Here is a 19,587-nt window from a genome sequence, read left to right on the forward strand (position 1 = left end):
TTTTTTCTCTGTATTCCCAGTTGACGCAAATGCTTCTTGTGGCTTGGCACCTCGTTTGGGGCGTGGGTTTTCAAGAGTTTACAGGCCTTGGGCCTTCGCTCTCTGGCTTTCTGGTCGCTCTGATACAGCATGAATAGCCAATGACTGTCTTAATGTTACACTTCACTTGGCTTTTCTTCTGCCTTCCTCCCACTACCTATGATGATCTCCATGACCCCATCGCTCATCCACTCTGTACCTCCCCTCTTCATCATCTGTAAATATAACTGTTCTAAGTAATTGTGTAAAATTTTGTAGCACACTTGGCTCTTTTTTCTCAAGAGAGAGTGTTTTTCATCCCCCTTGCATGTGTTGCTGAATCCTTTTAATCTCATGCCATACCAGGCTCCTCTTTTCACATTTAACATGCCACCCAATAAAGCCTGGCCACTAATTAAAACCTACTGCAGCCTTCACATAAAATATCCAATGGGGAAAAATTCAGAGGAAAATTACTAATTACTTTAATATCATTTATGTCTGGGAGTCGTCAAAGAGACAGAGGTTTGGACTTTTTTTTTTCGAATCTTACACTCTGTATCAGTGATGCATTTCCAACATTTTGAGTTACTGCCCAATCTATGGGTTTGTTTGTAACATCTCAAAAGGCTTATGGGATGGGTTTTGGGTTGCACTTAAAAAGCAGTGCGGCGTTTTTCCTAACCGAACCGGTTTAGATCTGGGTTTGTTCTGGTGTGGTTTGTTGAGCATGTTGTTTACGGTGAGGGCCTATACTTTCTGGAGTTTGATGAGCTTCAAATAAAATGGCACTAAATGAATGGGCCTGTTAGTGAGAATTACACTGTGCGGGTGAATCTCAGTGTGTGTGCGCGCACACACACACACACACGCGCGCACACACACACACACCCATGACCATACATGGAGGTATTTACAGACACTCATCATCTCGTCTCTCCTTAAAGAAGCATACGGCTTGAGCCCTGCTTTTAACCAGACTGAGCTATTATACAAGGGAAGGCTGCATTTTATGACATGAAGAAAAGATAGCTGGCTTTGTTTTAATGGGCTGGTTTGTTTGTTTAAAGGCACAGTAATTCTGTCATATCGTCTAACATGTGTCCTACAGAGGTTTAGTCTCAGTGTTGATGCAGACAAATTGTACTAGACATGGTAACATTAGGTGGCCTGAGGCCATCTTGATGAATTGAGCTCAACATTCTGTTTTGCTCTCTGTATCAGTCTTGACTCTGTGCTGCCCCAAGCGGTTTCCAGAAATCAAAATCCAATCAGGGCCAATCAGGGATCCGCACTATAGTTGACAATGTTGGCAGCCAATAAGAGACTGTGTTGTAGTTGTTGACATAAAATGCCAGCCATAGCTTGCAGAACAGTAAAGGCGGCTCCTGAAGCAACAAGCACTAACTATAACGTTAGTAGAGTAAATGCAGCAATAATAGAAGTTATTGCAAAAATTGTCAATAACAACGATTAAACAAGAACAAGAGTATGTGCTCGGAGTTTCTCGGAGGAAAATATGTTTTTGCAGTTATTCTGACTGGACTTGGCAAAAGCTTGGTTTATCAACTGGCTCCACTGATGATAAAGAAGATTTTCTCTGGTGTTTTGTTACACTGATTAGCTAAATGAGTTTGTCTGTCAAGGCGAGTACTCCAACCCACTGAATGTGTTTGGGGCAGCACCGAATCCAGACTGATACAGAGAGCGAAAGAGAATGTTTAGCTCATGTCATCAGGATGCTCTTAACAGGCTAAACATTCAGGACTGCTAGCAAATACTAAATGAAGCATACAATACAAAATGATTAATATACAGTACAGGCCAAAAGTTTGGACACACCTTCTCATTCAATGCGTTTTCTTTATTTTCATGACTATTTACATTGTAGATTCTCACTGAAGGCATCAAAACTATGAATGAACACATGTGGAGTTATGTATTTAACAAAAAAAGGTGAAATAACTGAAAACATGTTTTATATTCTAGTTTCTTCAAAATAGCCACCCTTTGCTCTGATTACTGCTTTGCACACTCTTGGCATTCTCTCCATGAGCTTCAAGAGGTGAAAAATAAATGATCGTCCAACTAAATGCAAACCGGATGGGATGGCATGTCGCTGCAGGATGCTGTGGTAGCCATGCTGGTTCAGTGTGCCTTCAATTTTGAATAAATCCCCAACAGTGTCACCAGCAAAACAGCCCCACACCATCACACCTCCTCCTCCATGCTTCACAGTGGGAGCCAGGCATGTAGAATCCATCCGTTCACTTTTTCTGCGTCTCACAAAGACACGGCGGTTGGAACCAAAGATCTCAAATTTGGACTCATCAGACCAAAGCACAGATTTCCACTGGTCTAATGTCCATTCCTTGTGTTTCTTGGCCCAAACAAATCTCTTCTGCTTGTTGCCTCTCCTTAGCAGTGGTTTCCTAGCAGCTATTTGACCATGAAGGCCTGATTGGCGCAGTCTCCTCTTAACAGTTGTTCTAGAGATGGGTCTGCTGCTAGAACTCTGTGTGGCATTCATCTGGTCTCTGATCTGAGCTGCTGTTAACTTGCGATTTCTGAGGCTGGTGACTCGGATGAACTTATCCTCAGAAGCAGAGGTGACTCTTGGTCTTCCTTTCCTGGGTCGGTCCTCATGTGTGCCAGTTTCGTTGTAGCGCTTGATGGTTTTTGCGACTCCACTTGGGGACACATTTAAAGTTTTTGCAGTTTTCCGGACTGACTGACCTTCATTTCTTAAAGTAATGATGGCCACTGGTTTTTCTTTAGTTAGCTGATTGGTTCTTGCCATAATATGAATTTTAACAGTTGTCCAATAGGGCTGTCGGCTGTGTATTAACCTGACTTCTGCACAACACAACTGATGGTCCCAACCCCATTGATAAAGCAAGAAATTCCACTAATTAACCCTGATAAGGCACACCTGTGAAGTGGAAACCATTTCAGGTGACTACCTCTTGAAGCTCATGGAGAGAATGCCAAGAGTGTGCAAAGCAGTAATCAGAGCAAAGGGTGGCTATTTTGAAGAAACTAGAATATAAAACATGTTTTCAGTTATTTCACCTTTTTTTGTTAAGTACATAACTCCACATGTGTTCATTCATAGTTTTGATGCCTTCAGTGAGAATCTACAATGTAAATAGTCATGAAAATAAAGAAAACGCATTGAATGAGAAGGTGTGTCCAAACTTTTGGCCTGTACTGTATATTAATGTGAAAGCAAAAACTACACATAAACTACTCTAAACTGATAGCACAATGACATAAAGACCATAGTGGGCAACTTAAAGTTGGGCTGATGATAACCAGTTTATGTTGTTCCAGCTGTGGGAGTGAATCCTAATGTTGATGACTGTATATGTGTTTATTGTAGGGATGCTGCTGGTGACTGCCGACACTCTGGGCCACGATTTCCACGTCTTCCAGATTCTCACCCACCCATGGGCGTCCTCACAAAGCGCCATTCACCATCTCTACACCCTGCATCGTGGGGAAACTGAGGCCAAGGTCTGAGACACATGATATTCATCGAAATGCAGTAGCTGTAAAATGTCAGTGAAGGGTTTAGGAAATTACTTTAATGTGAAACAGCCCCCCACCCCAATGAGAGCAGACATTGTTGGTTACTGTTCATAGACAGAACATTCAGACTTCTCTTTCTCTGCTTGAACGTACATTATAGGAATGTTCCATTGTTGTCATGGAAAAGCTGATACTTTAGCAAGTAAACTAAGCTAACCACCATCACTTACCTGTTAAACAGAAAACAGACCATCTCTGCTTTGCTCTCCTTCAGTGCTGCCAGCAAAACTGAAAAGGAAGTCTGACCACTTACCTATTTTCACTTAAAGAAGTTCTATTATGCTCATTTTTGGGGTCATACTTGTAATATTGCTGTTTAGTGGAATATAATTAGGTGCTTTAATATAAAAGGAACACATTTTTCTTACACTGCCCATTGCTGCAGCACCTCTGTCTGAAACACTGTTTGGGCTTATGTCCCGCCTCCCCAGCAGCCCAGTCTGCTGTGATTTGTCAGCTTGCTCAGTCTATTGTGATTGGTGCAATGCTTAGAGCGTGTATCGGAAATGTCACGCCCCTAACCTAAACTAACTTTGACCTCTGGAGGCTACATGAAAAGTTAAAAATACCACTAAGCTAACAAGGCCATCAGTTATCCCTTGTTACTTTAAGCCGCAGTCGCACCCTCAAAGTGAGGAAACAGAAGCCAAGAAACCTGAACCACCAAAGACTGGAGCAGGATGTTTAACAGTGGTAAGTTTTTATTTTGTAGCTGTCTTAAATTTCAGCTGTAACATGATAACTGTAACTTATCTGGTGTTACATCATTGTAACAAGTGTATGTCTGCTGACTGACTAAAGTTGTAAAAGTCTGCTGCAAAGAAATACAAAAGGTTTCTAACAATATAATCAATTACTACATTACATACTCTCTGCAGCCTCTGCTCCAGCTCTGCTCTAAGTGGGTTCGTTTTGGGGGTGGCTCAGTGGCCTGCAGACGGGCATTGTGTGCATAGATAATGTGTTACATAGTGATGCAACCAAGTTATGGAATTAAGGGCAGGAATGCAAACGAGGCATTTCAGGCAGCTGAGGAGCTGTCTCTGTGGGGACAGAGAGCTCCCTTTAGCCTCAGCTTAGGGCTTTTTTACTTTGCAGACCTTATAGATGTATAAGAATGCTACATAAAACATTGAAGAAGAGGGAAAAACCTAAAAAGCAAAGGTACACTTTAAATCCTTTACCCTAGTAAATGTGCTTATACCACACTGCTGAAATACTCCTGCATTGAAAATGCAGAATAAATATAAAGCATAATAGGTCCTCTTTTAAAGGCTTACTCCGACGATTTGGGAGTTATGCCCTTTCTCTATCATTTTCATATTGAAACAACATGATCGATATCTTTTTTATGACTATGTCCAGTGGCTGGGTCTCAGCGGTTAGCATTGCGCTTACAGGGGATCAGTACCCTACTCGGTAAAAGTGAACAAATAAATGTTACAGAAACCCTGAAGCTGTTTTTTCTGCACGTGCATTTAAAACAAGCATGTTTAAACATTAATTAAAAAAACGAGAGTCCTTTTTAGTCGAGTTTAGAAGAAGTTTGATACATGGAAGTATAGTGTGTTTACGTCCTGCGCGGAGGGATACACTGGTGAGCAACAGCTGCAGCTGGCTCTGGGACAGGTACGTTAGGTCACTCGGTAAAACCAAACAAAGAGACGACACAGACGATATTACTCACTCGACTGAAAGTTGTCCATCAGCTCCTGCAGGCCTGGGGCGTTTTTTCCAGTTTATCTTAGGAACATGAAAAAAGTTTCAGTCATGCCAGGATTAGTGATTGCTGCAAAGTTTTCACTCCTTGTGATGCACTCTCTGAGGCGGTTTTTCCTTCTGATGATGTATCTCCAGCCTCCCCAACGATGGTAGCACCGAATCCCATTCTGTGCAGCAAAATGATTCCACCTCTGTAAGCATAGGTTGGCAAGCCCCGCAGCTACACCACCAGTCCTCCTCCCCTGACCTCCGTCTCCCCTCGGCCCCTTGCTGTTCCACCGCTTCGGAGGATTCAGCCTCTCTTGTCGCCCGCTCAGCATCCAACACCTGGAGTTCCTCATCTGTGTGCTTCGGCTCAAACAGGTATGACTCTGGATCTGTGTCCGCTCTCTTCAAGAAACTCTTCAAAATCGTGTTCAAAGTCGGCCATTGCAGCTACTATAGTCCAGAGATATCGTTAGGCTAAATTAACAACTGAGTTTTGTTTACAGGCTACGTCTGTGCCTGTGCCTGCTCATCGGTGTATCCTCCGCGGATCACAGCGCAGGACGTACTGACCCCATCTAAGCGCAATGCTAACCGCTGAGACCCAGCCACTGGACGTACAGACACAAAAAGATATCGATCATGTTGTCTCAATATGAAAATGATAATGATGATGATTAACTTTTATCCCTTCAGTTTCACCTCTGTATGTTTTTTGTGTAGATATGGCTTGCATTTATCAACCTGTCTTACAAACCAGCGCAGATTGAGCGTAGAAATCATCTTACGATAGGGTTTTAGTGTGATGCATGAAACATTCTTATCTCATCAATCACAGCATAGGAATGATCAGGTGTTGATAAATGTGGCGGCTGAAAACAATCTGCATTTACACATCTTGCCCCAATATATTCTGGGTGTAGAGGCCTCTGCGATGCAGTGGACTGTCAATCTCAAGGTTGGAGGTTTATTTTATACATATGGGATGCAAACAATTAATCGATTATCAATTAATTGTCGATAAGAAATTACTCGATTAAAATAAAGTAATTGCAATTAATTGCATTTTTAAACCCGTAATTCCCAGCCAGTCCATGTGAGGGCGCTCTTGACGCCAGACGTACTTGACGCACACGCAAGAACACACGAGAAGCAGGGCTCTGACGAGAACAACATAAACACGAAGTAGCATGATGAAGCGGACAAGACGGAGTGCAGTGTGGAGTCATTTTAAGTTGGTTAATGACGCCAAAGACGCCAAATGCACAATATGTGGTATAGTGGGGCAATATGTGGTATAGTGGGGAAATCGTTCATTTTGTGATGAAAGCACAAAATTTGGGCATCGCAAAAACGCACCCTAGTTGTCGTAGCAATCATTTATTCAATAAAATTAATCAAAAATATCAAAAATATTTCTGGTTCTGTCAAAGATAAGTATGACAAACCTCTCAATAAGGCTCATTGCATCATCTGGGATCTCCTTTGGGCCAGCGTCAGTAGTGCATCTGTCAGTTCTGGCAGTGACTTCCATGTTGACCATGCTGCCTTCTTTCCATGTCAAGCAAAGCTGGCCGCCCATTCACCTCCATTCATTTTTTGGATGAGGATTATGTGAAAACTTTCCAACCGATTTTCACAAAACTTGGTGGAGGCATGTAGCATGGTCCAACTTAGAAGTCATTACATTTTGGAGTGGATCCAATTAACGGGACGGGTCCATGGGCAGGTAGGATTCAATTGCCTGCTGTGGCCACCAGGGGGCGAGTTTCTGATGCCCCAATATCCAGATTTGTTCTAAATATATTTGTCAACACATCTGCCAAATGTGGTGCTTTTATCACAAAATTGAACGATTCTAGAAAAATATTTAGCTGTGCTGCCCCACTAATCTGGCAAATGATTAAAATATTTTCATTTTTTGCTTTTTAAGGAACAGCACAGGAAGACAAGCCAAAGAGGAGGCCGTAAACTGTGAATGAGAAGCTAATAAAACATTTTTAAAAGCTCTTGTTCTGTTCTATTACATTTTTATAAAGCTTTTTCCACTTTAATATGCCTCTAAATTATATTTGTGGCACTAAAAACATGAAACAGCACCTATAGGGTAGCCAAACCATTCCATGCCAGTAACCACTGGCAGCCATTTTTGGTTGGTCGGTTGGTCGGTCAGTTGGTCAGTCTACAAAGCTTTTCTTGAATAATTCAAAAAGTACTTGACCAAAAATGTTCGAAATTTCCATACTACAAGTAGAGACCATGAGTAACTATGTCAGAAAAAATGACCAGGATTCATTCATAGGTGGCGCTATACTAAGCATTTCAAAATGAAAATTTTGCTTTTCTTGAGGTTGTGTGTATGCATGTTGTGTGGATGCATGCATGTATGAGGTTGCAGCTATTGCAAATTTGCGCTTGTTCTTAATTTAATGTGAACTGTGAGTGTGTCTAACTGTATTTTTCTTAATTTAATACATATTTAAATTTTTAAAATATTGTAATGAATCATTTAAATATTTTTGATTAATTTTATTGAATAAATGGTTGCTACGGTAACTAGGGTGCGTTTTTGCGATTCCCCAATATCCAGATTCATTCAACATATATTCAGCAATGAGTGTACCAAATTTGGTGCTTTCATCACAAAATGAACGATAGTTTAGCTGTGCCGCCCCACTAGTTGTATTTTAAACTACAACAACTCCACAATTTCATTTTAATGATTATAACAGTGAAAAAAGGCCGACCCTGCTGTACAGGTACCAGTGAAGGGAAGCAGGGAAACTTTGCTGATATTCAACCAGCTGTGTGTCTGTGCTGGGAGCGGCACGGGGGTGAAGCTAAACACTGTTCATCTGCACACACTGTGTTACCTTGATTTCGTTGCTGTGTCAGTCTGATATCCTGAATATATCCTTCAAATGCATGTTGTATAAATTTGAGAGTATTTCTCCAGGGAGTGCAGTTAGCGACAGTGGGAGCGCCATGCCAGTCTAGCTCCGAAACCGCAAGTTTGTCGGACTAAGGGACTAAGGGAGGCGGGCCTTAGCGAAGGGTGAATTCAATATTATCATTAGGCTGCCTTTGCCATGGATACAGAGTACAGACACATTTCTTTTTGCGAATTTTGAATCAATAAAACGTGCTTTAATCATTATTTTGTGTCACATCACTGAATGTTTTAGTAGTAAGCCATGTTCTAAGTGGGATAATGTATAGTGAGCCTGTGACAGTTGAAAAATAACTCCCTTCAGGGAGTTGGGAGTTATTTTTCAACAGTCACCGGCTCACTATACATTATCCCTTACTTAATGTTTCCCATGTCACAGATGAGAGAATGCCCAATTTATTTTCATGTTAAGTAGCCTGCGTAATATTTTGATATTTACTGTTCAAAATATCTTTAATATGCTGCCAAAATGCTATTGCCTGCCCTCAAGTGTATCCCAACTATATCTCAAAATAAATCTTTGATTAAGGAATATGATTTGCATTTTTTCTGTATATCATAAGGAAGATATAGCTTTTTATGTACATAGAGCCTTTTGATTCAGACGGAAATTCAGCTTCTCAGGAAAATCGCTGCTTATCAATTAATCGATCATCGATCGATAAGATGAAACAACTATCGATTAATGAATTAATCGATAATTTGCATCCGTATTATACATCCATGATATTTACCAACCAATGGCCTACATATAGAAATAATATAGTCTGTATATTATATAATATTGATATTGTTATGATATTCATATAAAAGCTTGTAATTGACACAAGCCCGTGGCCATGCATATCAGGTCTGCTTCCATTTTGGGCATAGGTGGCAGAGGAGACAAAGACATGTATCCGAGCTGGACACTGGTAAAAAGCTAATCACCTAGGCTATTAGCATTTAAAGAATTACACTGTGGCATGGTTTATTTATTTCTTTTTAATGATGTTAAAATGCTAAATGATATAAACATGCTTTGGTTGTCAGTGTTTGGATAAAAAGAAAAGTTTCAGATAGAGCTGAGCACAAGCAGTGTTCATTCTTCAGTTAGTCTGAGTGGGCGGAAGTTCGCTGCATAGATCAGCCTCTCATTGGGTGGAACGAGCCACCCACTGAAGTCCCGCCCTACCACCTCCGGTTGTGTAGCAGTTTTCAACCGTTTTCAACACGTCCTTTACTAACTTTTGCGGTGTTTGATCTTGCGGGGATGTAGCCATTTTTCTGCCATGGTTCGCGTCCTGTAGGCGATATTTTTGTGGGTGTGTTACACCAAAACCTGTTTCCCCCCGGCAATATTTTTGCAAGCGCGCCGTTGCTGTGGCACCGCCCAGAACGATTGTGATTGGTTGAAAGAGATACAAGCAGCCGGGGCGTTTTTTCCTCCAATCTTAAAGTGAGAGTCGGCCCAGCCAGACCATTCTTTTCTTGAGAAAAGTCTGGTGAGCGAGACTATTCTTCAGTCAGTCTGGAGCCAGTCCCAGAGAGCCAGGCAGCTGCCAACTGTGATAGAGAGTGCATGTCCTTATGGTGACTATACATTTTTAAGTGACTAGTATGTGGCTGCAAATAGATAGATGTCAGTCAGAATATGGTTCAGTAACAATTCTCCAACTCAGCCAGATTTACTGCTGCATCACAAGTCCATGCTGACTCAAACTTGTGTACAGGAGTTGAGACCTGACGCGAGATTTGATTGTAGCCCTGCTTACATCCATATTGATAAAGCAAGCTTTGTGTGGCACTGACCATACGCCCAGTTTTGTGTTGTACGTTTATTTCATAAATGAGGGCCAATTTGTTGTCAGCTCAGTTACTGCATCCAATCAGACTTCCACATTGAAGTACAATCTTATGAAACAGAAAAACAGCATTCATATTGTAAAAAAATTAAATATAATGTTATAACACGCTGGCACCACTGCGCCTCTGTGTTTCATATATTGCGCAGCAAGTGCTGCCTCTAGCACCAACAGGATGCAGAGCTGTGGCTTGCCAGGCAATATCTTTTTGCTATTATCTTTGTGATAGCGGGATTGTGGATCATATTAGAGTTCCAATTCTCTGCTCGAGCCCAAATGGGCGTGACCCAGGCCGGGCTGTAATATGTCATTATTCATTTGGGCTTGAATTGGGTTGGGTTCTGGACAGTTGATCTGTGTGGGTTTTTTTTTTTTTTTTTTTTTTTTTTTTTTAATGAAAATGGCAGTTCTGGTGTGTAAATGGTTGGAATTTTAATGGACTAATGACTGACGGAACAATGAGAGAAAAAGAGGGGCAACAACCAACAAAGTTGGCCTTGTTTGCTTCTGCCCCCCCAGCAGTGGGAGACATGTGCGGTGATCAGCACTGCATCGCCATGGGCCGTCGTGCACACTAGATGCACCAAGGGGCGGAGCCCGTGCTGCAAAATCTGTCATGCACGAGATGACAGACTATTAACGTAACAGAAGGAAGACAAAAAGGAGAAGTGGTGCAAGGAAAGACATCAGTCCTTAACTTGTGATAAATGTTTTTAGTTATATTTTGTACCCGTCTTGCTAACCCTGTGAGTTCCCCAGCAGAGATGCACAGATTTAGCACTCCATCTTAATGCACTACCTTTATTTACTGCGGCCCAGCACACAACAACAACAAAATTAGTCAACAACATGTGCCTATGGTTGCCTAGCTCTTCCAGCATGTCTCCCAGTCCATTCAGTCTTAAACCAAAAACTCAGGCAGTGTCCTTCTCCTTGGTCAGTCATCTGAGGGCTATCACACTACTGCATTAAATCAACACAATGTAGAATTGTGCTTTTTACCTCATGGGGTCCCCCTGCAGACAACATCAGGAAATTAGAGCTCATCCGGCATTTTTGAAGTTTAGTTAATCGATCCATTTCTTCTGGCTTTATCAATAAATACAATTGTGTATCATCCGCATGACAATGGAAATTTACAGAGTGATTTCTAATGATGTTACCTAAGGAAAGCATATATAAAGTGATTAGAATTGGTCCGAGCACAGAACCTTGTGGAACTCCGAAACAAACTTTGGTATGCAAAGATGATTCGTCATGAACATGAATGAACTGAAATTGATCAGATAAATAAGATTTAAACCAGCTTAGTGCAGAACCTTTAAGGCCAATTAAATGTTCCAGTCTCTGTAGCAGACTTTGATGGTCAGTTGTGTCAAATACGGCACTAAGATCTAATAAAACAAGTACAGAGACGAGTCCTTTGTCTGGGGCAATTAGAAGATCATTTGTAATTACTTGTGCCGTCTCAGTGCTATGATGCACTCTAAATCCTGGCTGAAATTCCTCAAATAAATTATTATTTTCGAGAAAGTCACACAGCTGGTCTGCGACTACTTCTTTGAGGATTTTTGAAAGAAAGGGAAGATTAGATATTGGTCTACAGTTGGCTAACACCTCTGGATCCAGGGTTACTAATAACCACACCCACCTCCCCATATATAAAATATATATTTTTACAGTTCCAATTTGGTCAGGCTCAGGCCCAAAACTGCTACCATAGGTAGGGCTCAGGTTGAGCGTCTACACGTAGGGTCGGGCCTGATTTTTTTGGGCTCGATCACAGCTCTAGGTTGTATAGTTTGGGATGTTTCTTGACTTCAGCAATAAGTCTCTCCTCAGTCATTCTTCGAGACATGTAAGAAAATGCAACAGAGTTTTCTTTATATATCAATGGTGAGGAGAGAAGTCAAGCTGCCACAGGAGCACAGAAGAGCTGCTACAGGAACTGGTTGGTACAGGCAGAGGGCAAGTGGGGACGAAATGTATTTATTTCAGGAGCAGCAAGGCTAGGAGTAGGACAGTGGTGTGAACTGTCACAGGGCGGTGTATCCACGAGTTGCTGCCAGTGTGGGGTTGTACGTTGAAAATAATAGGGGCAGCTGTTTTTCTGCGTGCCGGTGTGTTTTAGCCTGACTGGCGATCTACTTCTTCCTCCCCTGCACAGCACACACACACTGACAGGTGAAGGAGTGTGTGTCCATGCCCATGTTTGCCTGACACCGAATAGGATCAGGTGTCTAGAAGTTGACATAAAGCAAACATGTTTACTGAAAGAGGGTTTTATCCCCGATAGACGTCTTATTTGCTGTCAGTTGTAGAAGATCCAAAGATCCTTTTCTCAGCGTTGTTTTTAGGGATTATTTTCTTCCAAACCACACACACACACAAACACACACACACACACTTTAAACAGAGGCAATTTGTGGGAGAAATCAGCCATGAAAAGTTAGAAAAAACATTTAACCACCGTCCCCCCCAAATTTAAGAACAAATCATTACATGTTCCAGTCTTTTCCTCTTGCCTCATCCATTTCCACTGTCTTGCAAGTATAATAAAAGGAGAGCTTCTTTTTTTACATGCTACTTCTGGATTGTGTTTGGGGAGAACATCTTTGAAAAAAGAAGATGCTGGCTCTGTTTTAGATGTTGTTGAATACTGTAAATATGTGCTCTGCTGGTTGCCAGATAATACAATGCCATCTAACTCAATAGTACTTACATTAACAATGAGATTAAGTTTTTTTTAAACATAAGGTGGCATTTCATGTTGGGATACAGTATTGTATGTTCAGAATGCCACAATCAGCTGTGTTTATTGTTATGCTGTTATGGAGGCATCAGCTGACATGGTGGTTGTAAAAAGAGCAGCAAAGTTTGGTAGAGTGTCAGTTCGGGTGGTGGATAGAACAAACACAGGACTTTCACCCTGGAAACGGGTTCATGTCCTGTGTGAAACCAAAAGTAAACCCTGAGTTTAAGTAGGTGAGTTAGGTGACTTATGATGTTTTTTTCTAAACCCAACCACATAGCCTGTGTGCCTAAACTGAATGAAAGTCAATGTGGAACCGAACCACCCTGCTCCTGATGCCATGTGGCGTCACTTCTGTTTACGTTCAACAATGTTATCAAACACAACGGAGCTAGTTGTTTGGAAAAATGTCATTTGAACTCTGTGTTTAGCCTCATTGTAGCCTGTAGCTCTAACTGCCTCTCTGGGCACCGCGTTCACGTGTGCGCGCTTGCGCGAGACCGTGAGACATGGGCACTGCGTTCATGTGTGTGTGCTTGCTCTCGCTGGTCTTGCACTGGCTGGTTGGTACAGCCTGGACCCAAATGTTTTTGTTGCTATTTGTGGAGCCTGGGCTGCCTACAGACACCGGACTTTAATAGAGTTAATATTATTGTAATGTTAATTTGTCAAGTGTTTTTTATTATATTTTGAAACTGTTAATAGAGTTCATAGACCTATTTATTTCTAGGTATTTCTAATTTGCCTCAGCAATAAATAAATAAAAACATTGATTTTATTATAATTTAAAACTGTTATACAAAATACTCAAGCAAATTGTGCTTTGCATTTGCGATACTCATGCACTGGAGTGTTTTCTGGAGTAGTTTGCAACTGGCGAATAATCAGCTTTAATAGCTGCGCTAATGGTTGTGTTAACTAGGGTTGCAGCGATATACTGGTTTTAAAGTATACCGTGATATAAAAGTTGCCCATTATCATACTGTGTACATTTACTTATCTAAGATACCGATCAAAAAATAAATAAAGAAAGACAAAAAGGCAACTGGACGTTAAATCTCCCCTTTATTTTTGTTATTTTCAAAGGGGAGAATTTTTGCTCAAACTTCAATTGACAAAATGGTTTCAAGTTTCAATTATAGTCATAAAATGTTTGTTCAACCAAAAATAACTTTTCTGTTTTCATTCTGTTAGGGGTCACATTGACTGATAATAATATAAATTCTGTAATATCTTGATATCTTGAAATTGCATATATTCTAAGACTGTTATTGTACCATGAAGATGTCATACCGTTGCAACCCTATTGCTAAAAGGGGAAGGCAGCTAACGGCTACCTTGGTTTGCAGAAAAGTTCAACCCATAAGTTGGAATCAATTGATGTGAACACAGTAAAAATGGAGGCTCTGTGCTCTGAGCCAGCATGAACCAACACAGCAGCACTCTTATTATTTTTCACTTTGTCCAAAGCAGTGCATTATACTTCAACTTCACTGCTCCCATTGTTTAGATTTCACAATTAAAGACCAACTTAAATTACTCAGAACAGTTTGCTAAGAAGCAGCTCTTACTCAGAACAGTTTGCTAAGAAGCAAGTCAACAAAATAGCTTACACAAGTCACAAATACATATTTTCAGAGCTAGCCATGTAGTCCTATGGCTTCGCTCACTTTTCTTTAAACCCTCTCGTTTTTTTGTTTTTTTTTTTTGCAGTAGTACAGCACTGATAATGACTGCTACATGGTGAGTGTCCACAGATGGCGAGAAAAAGTTTGTCCTTCTTTTCTGATTCTCAGTAATGTCACAAGAATCAACTAAATCTCAACGGCAGTAGGCTTTTATATTACAGCGTCACGCAAATTTCTGAAGTTGAAAAATTACATGCAAATTTGGAATACCTACAAATTTTGAATAATTTGCGTCACCTGGCGTGAATTCATGTCGTGTACGTAATCTTGCCATGTGAAACACATGCTTTACATTCAGTGTGAACTCACCATTGGGTTAAAATCCTTAAATTCTAGGAGCTGTCACATGCTGCTGCCGGAACTATTGACCATGATGGTGAACGGGCCAAACTAGGCTTTAGAACAACAGCAGGTACCTGTCCTAGTGCTAACTGTCAAAACCTCTAGAGAGAGCACTGGTGCCCACATGGATACAAAATACATCTGAATTTTATATAAGAGCGGACCTATTGAAATGAGCAGGGAAATGGAAATTAATTTGATAATAGAAATCATATATTAAAAATATAAATACATAATAAATGCAGCTGTAACCTTCCAAGTTAAGATATTTTGTGCTTTTTTTTTTTTTTTTTTCTTTTTTTTTTTAATTCTCCCAGATGATCTCAGCCATGACACTCAGTGACTTTGAAGTGCAAGTTAGAAGTGCTTACTCAACAAAACCACTTAAGGCCTTGTTCGGTTCAGGATTATTGACTGGGAAAACGCACTATCACACACACACATTGTCACAGCCTGCCTATAGTTAATGTATGACCAAACCGCAGGTCCGCTGACCGGCTGCCCGTGGAGTCTGCTTTGATCCAGCTTGCTGTAAACACTGAAAGCCGGCCGTAGCCTAGTGCTTGGGCCAGGGGTTATCAACACACACTGTCACGCACGCACGCACGCACGCACGCACGCACACACACACACACACACGCACACACAGTGAGAAGTGATAAGGTCTTCAGTAAGGTGGGTGGAGAGACACCTTATCTGTCTCTAGCGGCCAAACACGCAGGTGGCTGTCAGTGACCCAAAGCCAGGTAAACAGACCTGCAGCTGATAACAGCTGTAAGGGACTTGAGGAGGACCAGAGTGTAGATGAGAGTGGAGCCATTGGGGAAAATTGTAGAGCGCTAGTCACTGAGGTTACAAGGGTGGCACACCATTACTGCTAGACTTTGCAGCCCTGCATGGTCAGCTGTGATTGCAGTGATATGAGTTTTGAAGGCTGATCCTGTCTGTGTGTTTATAAGCACCTAAGTAACCAGGCTACTGTTGTTGTTGTTGTTTTTTTGCAGAAACCTGATTTATTCAGTACTTTGTAAGTTTGGAACCTGCTTTCTGCAATTTGGGTATGGAAATCCATTTAGCCTTTCCTGGCCCAAATATCTGCTATAGCTTGGTCACATATGGGTAACTGGGTGTCTAACCAGCTTTTTACATGTGAAAATGTGTATGACAAACACTTCAGCAGAACAGCAGGATGAAAGGGCAGATCATTAAATGTAGAAGTGCATCCTGTTGGTTTCCCCAGCTCATCTTTCAAAATACTGCAAGCAACATCACTAGTACGCCAATAAAATAAGTAAGCTATGGTTCCATGGTAAGAGGTCAGAGGTAGTTGGACATCTGGGGCTGTGTTCACAAAGCTTCCTAGAACAAAGAGTTGCGCCTAGTAACAAAATTCCAGGAAAAATTGTAGAATTGTAATGTTTTCTTAAGGCCAAAACACACCGGCGGTGTCATATGATGGCGGCGTCATTGACGCGAGTCAAGTGCCGCCTCCAACACACACAAAAAGCGTCGCGCTGTGGGGCATCAACCGGATTTCTATTGCACACTCCAGTCTGCTAGGCTGGGAAGTACAAAATAGCGCTTTTTCAAGGGCGGCGACGCTGGAAAAATAGGACAATAGCGTAAAGTGCCGCGGCACGGCACGTCGACGCGCGTCGAGCCGCTGCCGGTGTGGGTTTGTAAATAGACAATAATGGGGGTGGCTGTTTTGACGTGCGTCGTACGCAGCCAGTATGTTTTGGCCTTTAGAATTTCCCTTTAAAGTAAAGACTATGTCCTTGTAGAGATAAAAGTTATTCACAGAGCATCTTAGACCTTAAAATAGCTCCTATGGTGAAAAACTGTTATGAGCAGGGAGAAGGACTTTTAAGACGCTTTTAAGAGTTTCTTAAGCAGGGGAGAGAGTGGTGGAAATACAGAGGTTGGAGAAATATTCTCTAAATGCTGGATGATGCTGAGTAAATGAAATGCTACGGATTACATGGTGCAGGGATGTGTGGTTGATGTCAATAGGGATGCACACATAATGCCAGAAATAAAATTATCACAATACTAAGATATTTGGAAAACTGGAAAAATGCAACAGTACAACAGTGATGACTGGGGTCTGTCTCAACCGTCCATCAGCAGATTGATCACATTAACAATGACAACACTTTCACAGTCAGCAGTTTAGTTCATTTCGACTGGGTGTCCACACCTTGTAGGCTCTCAAAGGGGTGTGACTGTGATATATACATGACACTGTTTTTAAGCTTTTACTCAGGAGTTTTTGACCTCCAGTAGCGCTATGGAGCTGTTTTACTGTGAGTGAGTCCTGGTTTTGTTTGCATGAAGGTGTCACGATAACAAAGTCCTGCCAGTGGTCTCCCTCTATTCCGCTGACCCATAGGGGGTGGTACTGTGCAAAGATATACAACACTGTGCAAACAAAGACAGGAAAGAACGAGAAAAATGTACTCAGAAGAATGCAGATCCCCACCAGGTGACCAAACGGTCACCCAGGCTGATCGTGACCACTCTAGACAGTTCTCGTAGCTTCAGCACACGCTGCACAGCACATTTCAGAATAATCCCAGATGTCCCTCTTCCTCTATTTTTGATGGAGCTGCGGCACGTTGCACAGAGTAGATAGAGTTTTCCTGCTACAGGCACTGTATGTGAAATATAGATAACATATGATATAATTATGAGGATGAATGTATTTTTAATTACTAAAACATAGCCACAAATTTTTAGTCCATGTCATTTAACACTGGACTTTAAACAGTATAACTTTGTCTGTAGGCTACAGCACAACAACATAGCAAATAACAACAAGACACACAATTGAAATAGACAAAAAAAGGAAACCATTTAACTGCTTATTTACTCATGGAAGAGGCAGAAACATCAAGGAAAAAATATAGCTGCAAGCGGCAATTCCGGAGTTCAAGCCAGCATGGACATTTAATACTTTAAAGCTGGGTAGAAAAAAGACCTTTGACAGTACAGGACATCTGCATTAAATATAAACAACAGGTTTTATGACAATCAGACAGATACTGATTAATTTATGTCCAAATCTTTACGAAGCTACGCCCTTTTTCCTTGGCAGCACTGTCACTATCTATCGGTCAACTGCAGGAACATTTTGGGGACATGCTTTAATGGCTTACTTAAAAAAGTCCACCAAGTTTAGTGATGTTTGAAAAAACCTTCATTGAGTTATGGCTGAATTTTGTGGAAGGACATTGCACTTAGAACTTCTGCCCCCTCCATTGACCGATTTGAAAATAATACACGTGTTTCATAATTATCATTCAACATACCCTGCAAGTTTTGTAATGATAGGACAATCAATGTCAGATTTTTAGTCTGATTTGTGTTATTGCACTCCCATTTTCTGTATTAGTGGTGCCCCTAGGGGTCAATTTGAATTAAACTTTCAGGATATGTTCCTGGTAACTGTAAATTGGTTGCAGGGTTTGATTGGCCCAAACGTTGTGGAGTCATTTGCTGAGCCACGCCCACTTTAAAGTTCATTGGTGAATATCCTCAAAAAGCAGTCAGATATCAATAATACTAAAAGTGTTGGTGATAAATTTCTGAAAATAATCGCACATCATTCTGCAGATTTCAGGTATATTGTCAAATATTTTGGTGACATTTGGTTGAAAATTACACGAAAAAGAAAATGTGCATACAGTACAAATTACAACAAGATAGACAAAATACATAGCACTGTGAGCTGACCGTTAAACCCATCTGAACACTATTTGAAACAAGTGACATCTGGTATCCAAATAATTTTTGTGGCAATGGTGGTTGCATGTAGATGAAGACTTTTGGAGATATTGATGTTAATTGATTTTGTATAATCTTAAAAATATAGAGTGACGGACCTCTGAATTGACTATGGGTTGCAGCGCGACAAAGTTTTGTCACCATTCAATTTCAGCTGTGTAGGACACACTGGTGATTTATTATGATTTGTTGAAGTATGGACTGTGAAATGTCCAGAAATTTATATTTAATGTAATAAGCAATAATTTTCCAATTTTGTGCATCAACTGAGACACGACCCAAGATGATGCAAACCAAGTTTCGTACAAATGGTGTTTTTCACAAAATACAATATGGCGGACAATCTAGTGGACAGACCTTTTGGGGTCTTTAGGCTTTTGTAGAAATTCTTCAACTGACAATGTGTTAAAAGTTTCAAGTCAATCTGACATACAGTGCAAGGGTGGTGGCCTTTCAAATCCATATTTCCCCTGACCTTAATTATAGTGCCCCCATCTGGCTTATTGGCATTTTAATATTTTTAGCACCATTTGCACACAACTTCCAATGATTGGTGAAAATCTCATGTCTCTACGATGTACCATCTCACGGGAATTTGCAAAAACATTTCTGAATAATAATAATAACAATAGCAATAATATTAACAATAGTAATAATAATAATAATAATAATAATAATAATAATAATAATAATAACAAAAATAAAAATAAAACAGGACAAAAACAAAAGGGTTTCAGCCCTTCGGGCTTGAACCCCTAATGATAATGAAACAGGAAAAAAACAAAAGGGTTTCAGTTTACCAAATCTACAAAATTTGGCAAGCAAAATGTTCTACATCTGAAACCTTTTAAGTGTGGTATGATGCCTTGCACCAGACAGAACACAAACACACACACACACACGGCAGAT

The 19,587-nt window shown here is 40.8% G+C and overlaps 1 protein-coding gene across 8 annotated transcripts in view; it reads left to right on the forward strand.

Moving 5' to 3' along the window:
- Nucleotides 1-19,587, forward strand: part of bcas3 (BCAS3 microtubule associated cell migration factor) — an 877,760-nt gene that overhangs the window by 206,550 nt on the left and 651,623 nt on the right. For all 8 annotated transcript variants that reach the window (XM_078166843.1, XM_078166844.1, XM_078166849.1 and 5 more), the window contains exon 14: nucleotides 3,401-3,534. In XM_078166843.1, coding sequence (XP_078022969.1) covers nucleotides 3,401-3,534 — 134 coding nt within the window. The remainder of the gene's footprint in view (nucleotides 1-3,400; nucleotides 3,535-19,587) is intronic.

The sequence above is a fragment of the Epinephelus lanceolatus genome, chromosome 4 (genome assembly GCF_041903045.1).
Source record: "Epinephelus lanceolatus isolate andai-2023 chromosome 4, ASM4190304v1, whole genome shotgun sequence".
Lineage (NCBI taxonomy): Eukaryota > Metazoa > Chordata > Actinopteri > Perciformes > Serranidae > Epinephelus > Epinephelus lanceolatus.